At 35.5% G+C, this 14,469-nt stretch overlaps 1 protein-coding gene across 3 annotated transcripts in view; it reads left to right on the top strand.

The window, feature by feature from the left end:
• kcnn3 (potassium intermediate/small conductance calcium-activated channel, subfamily N, member 3) overlaps positions 1-14,469 on the top strand; it is a 69,214-nt gene that overhangs the window by 19,852 nt on the left and 34,893 nt on the right. For 2 of the 3 annotated variants that reach the window (XM_058745795.1, XM_058745796.1), the window contains one exon: positions 6,036-6,131. In XM_058745795.1, the coding sequence (XP_058601778.1) occupies positions 6,036-6,131 (96 nt within the window). Of the gene's footprint in view, positions 1-4,968; positions 5,004-6,035; positions 6,132-14,469 lie in introns of all 3 variants that reach the window. The other variant, XM_058745797.1, reaches the window with a different exon arrangement.

The following is a 14,469-nucleotide window of genomic DNA, read 5'->3' as shown; positions in this document are numbered from 1 at the left end:
TTATATATACACAGTACACACACATATATTATGTAAAAAAATATATATTTTGTATGCGATTAATCGCGATTATTCATTTGACAGCACTAGTAATATATTACAAATAGTAAGCAATAATTTTTTTCAGTTTGGATTCAAAAGATTAATTCATTGTTCTAAAACTTAACATCCAACAGAGAATACATGTGTTTATTGCTGAAATTTTGTCAATCAAAAATTCCCGCTTCATGAAAGCTGCATGATTTAAAAAGTAGCGATTAAACTAAAAGCTTCACTACTTTTACCTACTTTAGCTAGCTGAGCTATGCTAACTTCTCAAATATGTGTCATCTCATTTACGTTTACACAGATTTGTGTCGATCTCATTTGTGTGGAATTTTAGAACAAAACAGTTCATACTTAAAAGAAACAGAACTAAAAACTTCAAGTCAACTAAGCTATGAATGAGCAGCCACTGAGCAATAAAGTTCCTCTTGTTAAGGCGAAACCGATCATGTTCTCATATTACCAGCTGGGATTGGGTGTGTGTGTGTGTGTTTGTGCTGGTGATGTATTTATTGTCTTGTGTGTGTGTGTGTGTGTGTGTGTGTTTATAGAGGTTGATTGTGGTTTATTTGCTGTGTATTTCTGTGCAGGGTGAGTGTAGGTCTCAGGGTGAATGATAAAGTGTGGCGCGTGTGTGATTGGTTTGGCCAGAGGGTTCACATCATTAGACTGCTTGACATAGACAAAGTGCTCTGAATAAAGGGGAAAACACACAACACAGCACATACAGTGATATTAATCATCTGCAAATCTATCTTTGCCTTGGACAAAGTCCTTTTAATGGTCGGTCCCAAGCGTGCACAAGAGTCCTCAAAAGTGAAGCCGTAGCGTCTCGATCGCCCCCTGGTGGCTGGCTGCAGTATAGGTCATAAACCCCACCCTCTCCATGTAATCGAATGGGACTTGAGACAAACTAAATAATCAAATTACACTTCAAATAAATTTTTTCCAAAGATGGTTTCTGTCATTTTAGGTAGTTCTTACCATGCTGATGTATGTACAAGTGTTCGTTTTTCTTAACAAGTTTGCTTTTAACGAGTTATTTGATGCTATAAAAACGGGGTGTGGTGTCATGATTGTGAGCTTGCGATTGGGTCTGCAGGAGTTTGGGCGGGACTTTGATACCGCGGCTCTACCTCACGAACTCTACTGCGCAGACTCTGGCTCCAAATGACATCATTTTCACAAAATGACAGCGGCCATACTAAGAATGTTTTGGCTTCACTTTTCTGTAGTGGAAGAAACTGGGGATGTGTCATCCATCTTTTTTTTTTACAGTCTATGGTCGGTCCAGTCGGCGGCCATCTTGGTAGTAGCTGTCGGAAATAGAAATATAAGTACATTTTATAATTAAATTGCGGAAGGACTAAAATCTTCATAACTGTTTGATATGATTACATTTAAATACATTAAATAAATAACTCAAATCAGCAATGACATTTGACACTGAGAGTATCATAAATGTAGCTTCTTTAGCTCAAATAATGCTAAAAGTGCTATTTCTTAAGGCTAGCTAGTCCAGCTAATGTATATAAACAAACTGTATCAAAAAGGCAATCGGCTGTTCCATCTCTTCCCCCTTATATTTTCTCTGGTCTTGAATATCAGAATATTCCTGATGGATTTTGGATTGTGTCATGCTTATTTTATCTTTGAGCTTGTGTGTGAACTCGCCATCCTTCCTCTTGTGGTTAAGCTGTGAGTGTTGTTTGTGATCTGGAAAAATCAGGATCTGGAAAAATCTCTCGTTCCGTGTGTGTGCACATTGTATGTGGCTTGTATTTGAGATTTTTCAAGTGAGTCACTTTACCCAACATCAGCGGTAAATGAAGAAACTGAAACAAGAGGAAGTAATTACATTAGAATCACAGATGACTGTGTGCATTTGTGGCGGTACATTCAACTGCGAATGTGTGCGCGAGCGTGTTCATGACAGACAGAAGGCTTGAAGATGACTGTGTATTCAGACGTCAGAGCCGATTTGTTCAGTGTTTATGAAAGGACCAGGGAGAAGTAAAGAAAGGATGCTGAATAGATGGAGGAATGAAAGGAAGATTTTGAGCATGCGAGAGAATGCTGATGGAGTTAATGGACCTCAGAAAGCCTATTAGCTCTGCATGGTGTCCATCATGACCTGGATCAATAACTGCTAATCTAGCCATGAGTCTGGTCGTCATACTCTCCATTCATACACTTATATATAACATGAGCTATGATAGTCATGTCACAGACTAGGAGGACTCACTTAGTAGGATGGTAAGACATCATCAGAAAAAGAAGAACAAACTCCATCATGCAGGGAGAGCGAGAAGAGAGAGGCTGGGGGAGAGTGAGAGGAGAGCGAGACTGAAGTTCTGACCTTCATGACCGGATATGCATTAATATAGTTAGCATCCTCAACAAAAAGCCTCCAGTAAAGATCTCTCTCAACTTTGTGTGATGTCTGATATGACATGTTTTCATTTCAAGGCTCACATTTGTATTTTTATATATATATATATATATTTTTAGTAGTTCTTAGAAATTTCCTTTTAATTTAGTCAATATGTCACAGCAGTGCTCGTTACAAAAGGACCAGGGTCTCTCTCCCTTTCCTATTAAATATGCACTGGATCCACAGTAGGTGAAACTGTTTAATGTTATGTAATGTAATGTAATATAATATAAGGTAACACTTTATTTTAAGGTGTCCATAATACAGAGTAATTACCTAATTAAGTACTTAGTAGTACCGTTGTACTTACATGAAACAAAATGTACTTACCATGCAACTAAGTTATGGAACAACCTGAACTTACAGTTTGTAATTATGTAGATGTAATAGGCAGCTGCTGTTACACATATGTAACAAACCAAGTCTGTTACACAGCTACTTATGTAACCAAACGATTGTTACATATGTTGCAGACTTTATACAACGTATTTATAAATGTAAGTACACAGACATAAACTACTTAAAATGAAGTGCATCAAGATTGTACTTAAGTGTACAAGTAGCTGTTTAACAGACTCGGTTTGTTACATATGTGTAACAGCAGCTACCTATTACATCTACATAATTACAAACTGTAATTACAGGCTGTTCCATAACTTAGTTACATGGTAAGTACATTTTATTTTATGTAAGTACAATGGCTACTACTAAGTACTTAATTACGTAATTATTCTGTATTATAACACCTTAAAATAAAGTGTTACCTAATAGGGTATAATATAATATAATATATAATACATTATTTTGCATTATTATATTATAAATTATAATTTAAAAAGCAGAAATGATTGATATAATGATTTATAATATAATGTAATATATAACATTATATTATACTGTAATATATTATTAATTATATAAATAATTTAATTATTTTCCATTTTATTGAATTGGTATATTATTTCAGTAAGATCAAATGTGTGGAAAATGACATAATAATAATTAATTTGTTACATTTATATAGCGCTTTTCTGGGTACTCAATATAAATATAAATGTATAAATGACGTGTCAATTTTGAAAAATGTATCAAACATTTAAAATATTTATCAGCATAAGACAGTAAAATGGTCCTTATTGCTCTTGAAATAACAGCCTATAATGATCATAATTAAGTATTTTTAGTATTATTATTTAGTATTATTAAGTATTAGTATTAGTATTTTTATAGCTATAGGATTTATCTAATAATATAAATTTATACAATTTATGATACGTTTCTGAGTGGTAGAGTCTTGAGCACTTGTATCATGTATAATATTATTATTATTTTGTTACACTATATTATGTTTTTATATGTGTTTTGAAATTGTGTGTCAAGAATGGATGTCATTATTATTTTACTGCAAAACAAATTTACCTGCGAGTATAAATAAAGTAGCCTAACCTAACCCTACTTTTTAGAAGTTAGTGTTGTGAATTCTTCATGCTTTATGCATATGATTGTCTTTATTTCTATGACTGTTATGGATGCTTCATTATGTGTGGTTTGTTGTTACAGAAACAGCTTATTCATGATGTGAGTTATGCATTCTGACTAGCTTGTACCTTAGTTCAGGTTCACCTGTGCATTCTCATCATTGTCTGTGCATATTTTTGTGCATTAAAGTTAGTTTCCGGACAGCATTAACAATAACCAACATGACCAGAATCCCTGATGTTGTTTCAGGACCATCAGTGACGTTGATGAATGAACATATCCTGTTCGGATAAATCACATTGAGCTTATAGGGCCCATTAGAGAAAATCATCTCTAAGACTCGTTTGGAAGCCTGACAGAGACTGAAACACAGCAGTTGCTGTATTGATAAGCTGTTAGCCCCTGGATGGGTACAGTGTGTATGTGCCCTGTGTATTTATATATGTGTGTGTGGGTGTGTGTCAGTGTGAGAGTGAGAGACTGTTTGAGGAGCCGTGGGTCCCCCAGACACCACTGTCTGTCTGTCCATGTAGAATAATGCTTCCAGGACGGAGCCTTAAATTAGACCCACGGGTGGCCAATCTAATAATGTGTGTGGTTCAGCTGGACATCATCGAGGCTCAGGCTGGAAACAATTTAAAACTTTTACTTTTCAGTCAGAGGAGAGTTTAAGCAAGCAAGGTGTGTGTGTGTGTGTGTGTGTGTGTTAAATGAAAACTGTGATGAGTGCAGCAGGTAGTAGTGCATTTCTAGGTGTCAAGTTGAGATCCCTGCAATCACACACAGGCAGACACACATTTGAGCAACCATGACATTGTGTGTGTATGGTGTGATTGGAAGTGATGTGCATGTAATCCATAGATTATAAAAAGACACTAAAAATGTCTTGGCAGACTATATGGCACAGATGCACATGCTGTGATTGTGCTGTTCATTTCTTATTTAAAGAGATAGTTGACCTAAAAATGAATGTTCTGTCATCATTTACTCATCCTCTTGTCGTTCCAAAGCAGTAGGATTATTTGTCTTCTGTGGAACACAAAAGGTTAATTTTTTTTAACAATATCACATTTTATAACATAATGATACTGAATGAGGAGTGGGGCTGTCAAGATTCGAAGAGGTCAGAAAAGGCCCATGAATTCTTATGTTTTTTATGTCTTATTCTCACCAAGGCTGCATTTTTTTGTGGAGAAAAAAATACAGTAAAACAGTGAAATAGCAAAAAAGTTTTATTACCGTTTTTTTAGTTTTAATATATTTAAATGGCAAAGCTGAATTATGAGCAACATTACTCCAGTCTTCAGTGTGACATGATCATTTAGAAATAATTCTAACATGTTGATTTGCTTAAGAATTATTTCCTATTATTATCAATGTTGAAAACGGTTGTGGTGCTTATTATTTTTGTTGAAATCATGATGCTTTATTTCAAGATTAATAGAAATAGAAAGTTCAAAAGAACAGCATTTATTTGAAATAGAAATTTTGTAACATTATCAATGTCTTTACTGTCATCACATTTGATCAATTTAATGCATCCTTGCTAAATAAGTGTTCATTTAAAAATAAAAAATAAAAACTTGCTGACCCCACACCACTGAATAGTAGTGTATATTCCAGATCTTCTGATGCCATGTGATAGTTTTGTGTGAAATTCCAGTTGTTATTCACGAGAAAAGTAACATCTGACAGGCTCTGATCTGATCTCATTGCAGGACATTTTATCACATGATTAAAAACTTCCATCTGTTCATCACACAGATCTATCGTATGACTTCAGAAGTCATATGGATCATTTTTATGATGCGTCTGGTGCTTTTGCATCCTTTCGAATCTTGAAAACTCCATTCCCCATTCACTTAAATTGCATGAAGAAGAAAAAAGTTTTCAGAATTTCTCATATTGTAGCGTCAAATCAGTCACATGAGTTTGGAACGACATAATGCAAGACATTTCATTTTTGACTATCTCTTTATTTAATTTATTTATAATTAAACACACAGGGTTAGCAAATATTTCTTTGTAAAAAATAATGATGAATGTGCTAATACCATTATTTGCATATGTTTTACAGAGCTCCATGTATTCACTGGCGTTGAAGTGTCTTATCAGCCTTTCCACCGTCATTCTTCTTGGACTAATCATCGCTTACCATGCTCGAGAGGTGCAGGTAAACACAAATAATCATCTCACATTAGTGTCTATTGTTAAGGTGCGAACCATTTTACCACTGTTAAATAAGAAGAGAGTAATTTCTTGTAAGGGTGCAAGATTTGACCATGCAGATTTCGCAACTGGTTCAAGTTGGTCACACAGATTCACATAATATTTAGCAGAAATCTGTTTGGTTTGAAAATGACTTTTGTATAAGCTGTTCTTCACACTCTTCATAATTACACTATTGACTTTTTAGTCACAACAGTTTGCTGAACTTTAGCTAATGTGACTGTAACTAGACTAGGGATGGCTCGATACCATAATTTTGGCTTCGGTACGATACCAGAATGTAATACCTCGGTATCGATACTAAATCGATACCATAGATGACAAACAGCCTTAACAAACAATTCCCAAGCAATTTTATTAAAAAAATAATAATAAAAACAGATTCATATCTTAATACCTTTGTATAAAACTGTAATAAAAATCCTACAGGGAAAATAGGTTTGATGTTGGAGAAAAAAAATATATAACTGAAGTAAATATGAAAATATATTCAAATCTTCTTATCTTTTCAGTGCAAACACATAATGCAAACAAAATGTCTCAAAATGTAACAAAAAACCTACCGGGAATATAGGTTACATTTTGACTGAGTTTGAAGAAGAAAAAAAAACAACTAAAGTAACCCAATTAATGCAACAAATGTTGCTTCATTGAAAAGTGTTATTTTAACAGTCAAAGTAATATTCTAAATCATGTTATTATTTCTCTCTCTCTCTCTCAGATTGTTTTCAGATTTCAGACTCAGATAGCCAAAGAAAAAACATTAAATATAAATCTCACTCTCGCGCTCGGTCGGCAGTGCGGCAAAAACATTCCCTTCATATTATTCATACTAAAATTAATATAGCAAAACTCTTGCTCAATTCAAATTCAATTAATATTCGATTGTATGAAATGCAAGTGCATATATTACGTGATCAAAACTTCACTGGTTCTAGCGTGTCACACACGCACATTTGAGCTTACTGTATCACATCTGTATGTGTGATGATCAGTTGTAAATAAAAGTTCAAATTAAATCTGAATTTATGAATGATGCACTCACCTGTCGATCACCTGTCGAAAATATCAGGATTAGCAAGCGACAAATGCTTAAAAAGGCTTCCTGTGGCAACACTTGCATACAGGTGCAGTAAGGTCAGTTCGTTCACCTTTGTCATCTGTTTTGTATGCAGATTAATGCAATATTTCACTTCTACTGTTCTCTTTATTTATTAATTTCGGGTACGTTGATAGAGTTTCATCTGTTTGATCCATCGCGTTGTTCTGTTGTCTCATTTACCGGTTGCGCAGCAATTTGGGAAGCACTGCCACCTACAGGTGCACTTAGCAACAGCAGCATATGAAATACCGAATCGAGCAAAATTATGATATCTTTTGAAATATAATATATACCAGTATTTTTCCAGTACTGGTATACCGCGCATCCCTAAACTAGACTGAACAAAAAGTACTAAAACTTAGGTATTACCACACTTTTTGGAATCACACTAGTACTGAGGTATTCAATGAAATACTTCAATGATAATCATTCAGTACAGTGGTAAATAAAAATGACATTTGAAACATCACTATACCATGGTAACTTGACCGTGCTTTTTTGTAAGTGAGCAACCTCCAAGAGACCCCTTAATGCTAATTTAATTGAAATAACCAGTTCAGTAGGCCTACATCTCACTCAAAGACTGCTGCAAATAGTTACACATCATCACATGTGTAAAACAAAGCAAAAAAAATAAAAGAAATATATTTTTGTTTATAGTCAGTATCTCTCGCCTCTGTCTATCACATCAGTCTGCTTGTTACACTGTGATGGTGTCAAAAATGCAAAAAAAAACCAGGAGGATAAAATCACATTCAACATTTATTTTTTTGTTTTTGTTTACATCCTCCCCCCTTTAGTGTGGCATGCAGAACAGATGAGTAATGTTGTTTTAGGCTGTTGCCCTCAGCAAGGGGAGCTGAACTCAACCGCTCATTAGCATTATGCTAATAGGAAGGTTAGCAGTGGAATGTCGCTCACAGCAGCCTCAGTAGCAAAACACACACAGTAGCACTTTCAACTCCCTTTAAGCTCTCTGTCTTTCCTTCATACAGACACAAACTGAGACGTTTAGTATTTATGATATTTTTGGCTCTGTTTGTTCCTGAGTGCGAGTCATTTTGTGACTGCTTGACAGTTACTTGAGAAAGGAGCTTGTCTGCTCTTTTATCAATGAATACATGAATAATCCTCTTCATTTCCAATATTAGCATAAACACACATGGACACATTTGTACTGTAAATCTAACATGGCGAGGAGTTTCCTTTGACGTTTTTGTCCATCGAGTTTTTCAACTCATGATATTTTTTTACATTTCACATAAACCATTTTGACTTGTTTTATATACTGTAACATTAAAAAGTATGGGGTCAGTAATTTTTTTTTTTTTGGAAGAAATGTTTGCTTTTATTAGGCAAGAATGCTAGCCTCGTAATATCAAACTCTGCTACTTCGCTTAGCTTCGTAGACAGAGTCTGGAAGGGCATAATTGACAAGCGTTTACTTTCTCGTGGGGGGCGCTTGTCTGAAGTTTAAAATCATTGGTGTACCCGTAAGCCAATCACATAACGTTTGGTTATGATGTATGTTATGCGCCGGCTCAGCCGCCTCGAACTTCCGCTGTAAACACAGGTATGTGGTGAAAACAAAACCATTGAGCGAAATACCGGAGTGAAGATGGATGTGAACGACTTTTGCAGATTATGTGAAGTAAATCTACGCATCCACAATTATCGCCTTGCCAGATTTTGGCCTCCCCAGTTTCTCGCTGACGATCGGTAACAGTTGGTAAATTAAACTTTTCCCAAAACCTGTCGGGAGTAGGGCCACAACATCACCTTCATTCAAAATGTGAACCAAACACTCCTCTTGTTCGGGGCTTCGGTTGGCAAATGTTCTCCACAACAGAGCGAATAGCATCTCGTGTCTCCATGTCCGCTGTCCTTTTATATTTCCCTCACCTAAACTACAATCTTAATTTCTGCGCTTAGTGTCTACGTCACGGCTTTCAGCCCGCCCTCTGTTCGTTGATTGGCCCGGCTGCTGCGGAGCCGGAGATAATCTGGGAGATGGTTTGCTATATCAGACTGAGTACAGAAGCAAACTGAAATTGAGCGGAAGTACGAAGTCTGACGTAGTCAGGCTACAAGAATGCATTAATTTGATCAAAAGTGACAATAAAAGATATAATAGAATATATAGAATATTAAGCTGTACAACTGTTTTCAACATTGAGCATAATAAGAAATGTTCCTTGAGCACCAAGTCATCATATGAGAATGAATTCTGAAGTATCACTTAAGATTGGAGTAATGGCTGCATGCTGAAAATTCAGCTTTGCCATCTTATGAATAAATTACATATAAAGATTTATGTTTAAACAGGAAACCTTACTGACACACAACTTTTGACTTGTACAGTATGCTATATGTGTGTTGTTATATTTGTTATGTGTTGTAAAATTAATTGATGTAATATAGATACAGTTAAACTGACTGTACGACTATACTTAAAATGTCAACATGATGTCAAAACTTTTTTGTAATGTACGTTCCTGGGGTCAACTATTATATCTTTCCAGTGTGTTTCACTCTCTTTAACAGCCACAAAATGCAACTCCATTATAAAATGAGTAGTTAATTAATAATTAAAATATTTGCTTTGAGCAGTGTTGAATCATGGAACATGGGCATTCGAGGGCAGCAGCGTTCTCTGGGATGACACTGGGACACTGTGTGCAGAGACAGCTCTCAGTCCAGCGGCCCATATTAGAGGCAGTTTTATGGGATTGTGCCCACTACCCGTTCTGCTGGCTCCCATCATTGAAGTTGAGCAGTGATGTTGCAAGAAACATTTTCAGAGTGGTATCCTGTGCTTTTACTTTGCCTCGTCTCACTTCGGCTGTTATCTGTCTGCACCATAGGAATAAGATAAGCATATGCCCATGAAAAAAGTCTCCTTATCTTCTAGAGGCCAAAAATGAGGGATGGATGATAATAGCGCTGTACAGTACAGCTGTAGGTCAACTTAATCAAATCACAAAATATGCACTACTGTTAAAAAGTTTGGGGTTAGTAAGATTTTATTTAATTTTTTGAAGAAATTACTCAGCAAGGGTGCATTAATGCATTGGTCTTAAGTGACAGTTAAATCGTTTACATTGTTTATATTTACGCTAATATTTCTGTTTTAAATAAATGCAATGTATCATGGTTTCTCCAAAATATTAAGCAGCACAGCTATTTTCAACATTTTTCAATTATAATAATAATAAGAAATGTTCCTTAAGCATCAAATAATTAAAAAGGATTATGTGACAATAAAGACTGGAGTAACAGCTGTTGAAAATTCAGCTTTGCCATCACAGTAATAAATTACATTTTAAAATATATTAAAATAGAATACAGTTTTTTTTTTTTTTCACAATAAATCAAAAACAAAGCTTTCTATTTCAGATAAACGCTGCTCTTTTGAACTTTCCATTCATCAAAAAATCCTGAACGAAAATGTACACAACTGTTTTCAAGATTAATAATAAATGTTTCTTGAAAAGCAAATCTCAGCATATTATTGATTACTGAAGGATCACTGTAGCTGGGTTTCCATCCAAAGTTACGAATTTAACTTGGAATATCGCATAAAACATTTGCGAATAAGCACCATCCAACGAGTCAAAGAGAACAAAATCGTCACTTCCTGATAAACTGGCACTGAATAAGAAAAGTAGGAGAAGCCACTGAATATAATAATTTTCATATATAATAAATTACTCAAAGCGAACAGACGAAACAGTAAATGTGGTCATTGCTTTCAGAGGTGGATGCCCACTGTTTGGTAATGCACTTGTGTAAGACAGTTCTGGGAGGCAATTATACAGAAATTTACTGAAAGAAATTTGGAGGAATACACAGAGATTAAATTATACAAATTATAAGTGATTCAGACTTTGCTTGAGTATTTAAGAATAACCATAACAACATTTCAGATGCTGTGCAACGAGATCGGTCTGCTGGTTAGTCAGATTATGCCGTCCCATAGTGCAAAGTCACTTGACTTTGTTGATGTGCATGTAGGAATTTATTTACAAAATGTGTTTCCATCTCCCATTATTCGCACCTCAAAAAGACCACCTCAAGTGAGCGTAAAAACTTTTTATGAATTGAGGGAATTTTTTTTTTTTTTTAATTTGGTGTTTCCATCACTCGTTTCTGATGCAATACCTCAAAATGCGTATAAAAACAGGTAGATGGAAACATAGCTTGTGACAGTGAAGATTGCAGTAATGACTGCTTAAAATTCAGGTTTGCCATCACAGGAATAAATTGGATTTTAAAATCTATTCAAACTGTTATTTTACAGTATTACTGTGTGTGTGTGTGTGTGTGTGTGTGTGTGTGTGTCTGTGTTATATATATAACAAGCAAATGTGTGTGTTTCTTTACAGGGTGAAATCAGTTCACACATTTATCCAGCAGAATATTATTACAAGCTCACACATGCACACAGCATGTTCTCCCTTGTTTTCACGTCATCTCTGTGTATTCTTCCCACTTTGTAATTTACCCCATCACTCAATCAAATTATGCCCGTTCTTCTCTCTCTGCTCAAATCAGTTCATTGTGTGCTTTCTCTTTTTTTTCTCTCTCTCAGAGGGTTTTCCTCACTCTTCCCCTTTAGATACATGTTGAGTTTGCTTGTTCTCTCTCTCTGCTTGTTTTTTTACCTTCATTCAACCTTCCCTTGCCCCCTCTGTCTGTGAATTATTTGTCTGCTTCAGGCTCTTTTAAGCTGCTGCTGTCGAGTACACGCACAGATATACAGCGTCGGCACTCGTTTTGCTTTCCGTTTCAGGCCAATACGTGTGGGGTTGAGTAGAGGTGCAGACTGTTCCAGTTTCATTCATTTCACTGGATTGAGAAGTTTCTCATGTACGCTTGGCATTATGCAAGTGTTTCCGTGGTGATGAGACTCTCTTCCTGTGTGTGAGTCAGACTTCGGCAGCTCTTTCCTGGACAGAGATTGCCTGTGTGTGTATGCATGTGTGTGTTTTTGTGCATTTTGTGTAGTGAAGGAGATAAAAACATGATGTGAGTAGGTGTTGATTAGGGATGTTTTTGAGGAGAGAGACAGAGAGGAATGAGACTGGAATGACTGTTCTTACTTCATTCCCAAATTTACAAAGGTAGCAATTTAAGACAGTATATTGATCACCTTAAAGGAATAGTTCATCTAAAAATAAAAAGTTCTGTCATATTGTTCCAAACCTGCATGACTTTCTTTCTTGTGTGGAATGCAAAGAAGATATTTTAAAGAATGTTTCTACTGTTTTTGCCAAGACAATGAAAGTCAATGGGGTCCAAAACAAACAACACTGGACTCCATTGACATTCATTAAAAACCCACTGAGATATTTTTCAAAACACCTTTTTTTTTTCTTCTACAGAAGAAAGACAGTCATACAGATTTTGAAATGAGGGCGAGTAAATGATGGCAGATTTTTTTTTTTTTCTTTTGGGTGAACTATCCTTTCAAGTCCTGTGAATCTCTCAATGGAACCAATTTTTATTTTCGGTTCAGTCAAAATCCACTTTGCCCTTATGGTTGAAAGTGCCTCTAAGGTAGCGTTTGAACTAAGGTGTACGTGTTAATGTGAGTGCATCTCTTCCTGTGAGCCAACAAGCTTCATCCTTGGCTAAAGTTTGCGAACTGCTTGGCTCCTGTAGAGCCATATTAAAAATGATTCATGGCTGTACAGCTTTAGCTAAGACCCATTAAAGAATTTGGTGAATCACTAGTATTACTTGAAGCCAATTTTATAATTATCTTTAGTTCAAGGTTGGACTGATTCTAGAAACGTTTTGCTTGAGTGGTTTTTATGATGAGCTTTTTGAAGCTGTTTGGCCCTTGGAGACTTAACATGCAGTGCATTTGAGTTCATGTATTAGGTAAGTGACACAACATGAGACCTGGTAGAAAACTATTTAAAAGGATAAATTATTAATGAGGAATTTCACAGCAAGTTGCATTGGTTAGCCATTGGAAATTTACCATGGAAATGATAGTTTACACCAAAATACTGAATTTACAGTTATTCGTTGCCACAATAAATCTGTGGTAACTTCATAATATCGTAGCTCTATCATTATCAAAAAAGAAAAGTTAAGCAGAATGGCATGATAAAAGATCTCTAAAACAATTTTTTTGGAAAGTATAACTATATTAGCTTATAGGTATATTTTGGCAACAAAGTTTGGTGTGTCCTATTGTAAAGCTTGTCCTATTGTATGACTGTATAACATGCTGTACTTCAACACTTTTGTTTGTGTATATAATGAAGACTCAGGTTGCTGTATGATTTACTTCATTTTATAGTTCTCAGAATAGGGTTATTTTTTTAAACCCAGTATCCCTATGTACATACATCTTAGGCCCCGTTTACACTAGTGTGTTTTTGTTTTAAAACGGCGTTTTAGAATGAAAACGATCTCCGTTTACACTACACAACCTAAAACGCATGTCACATGACCATTCATGCCGGTACAACCATAGATATGTATAGGTAGATTCCCTATTATTTAGATGGCGGACGCATCTGTGTGCTTAGAGCGGTCGAATGGGGAATCTACTAACACATATCTATGGGTACAACAACGAGCATGATGTTATTGTTTACACGGTCATCAAGGATACGCAGAGCGAATGTGGGCAGCTACGCCATCGTTTTCAAAAGTCTCCGTTTTCAAACTAAAACGGGGTCTGCAGCGTTTTCAAAAGTCTCCGTTTTTTTGACCTCGAAAACGCCAGAGTAGTGTAAACGATAGGCATAACCGTAGCAAAAGTTATGCATTTTAAAACGAAAACGTACTAGTGTGAACGGGGCCTTAGAGTCTATTAAACATTTTCACTGTTGCTGACCAGGAAAAACAATACAGTTTATATAATGTGACAACATGCCCTAATAGCATTATGCTATGTGGGCTAAGCTGTGACAAGGGAACCTGCCATTAAACTGCCTATTACATTCAGCAAATTTAAACCATACTGTAACATTTAAAAATAAAATAAAAAATGTAACAATTTATTCAATTAAATTGACAGAATTTTAACATTTATGACATGTTAAAATGATCTTGACGACACAAAATTTTATGAAAAATACCCTTTTCCTAAAAACTAGGGTTGTCATGTACATTTGTTTTGTGTCTCACAGTACAATAACAGCTAAATTAGAGATTAATA

This window comes from Onychostoma macrolepis, chromosome 16, assembly GCF_012432095.1.
Source record: "Onychostoma macrolepis isolate SWU-2019 chromosome 16, ASM1243209v1, whole genome shotgun sequence".
Taxonomy (NCBI): Eukaryota; Metazoa; Chordata; class Actinopteri; order Cypriniformes; family Cyprinidae; genus Onychostoma; species Onychostoma macrolepis.
This window is presented reverse-complemented; position numbering and strand designations above follow the sequence as displayed.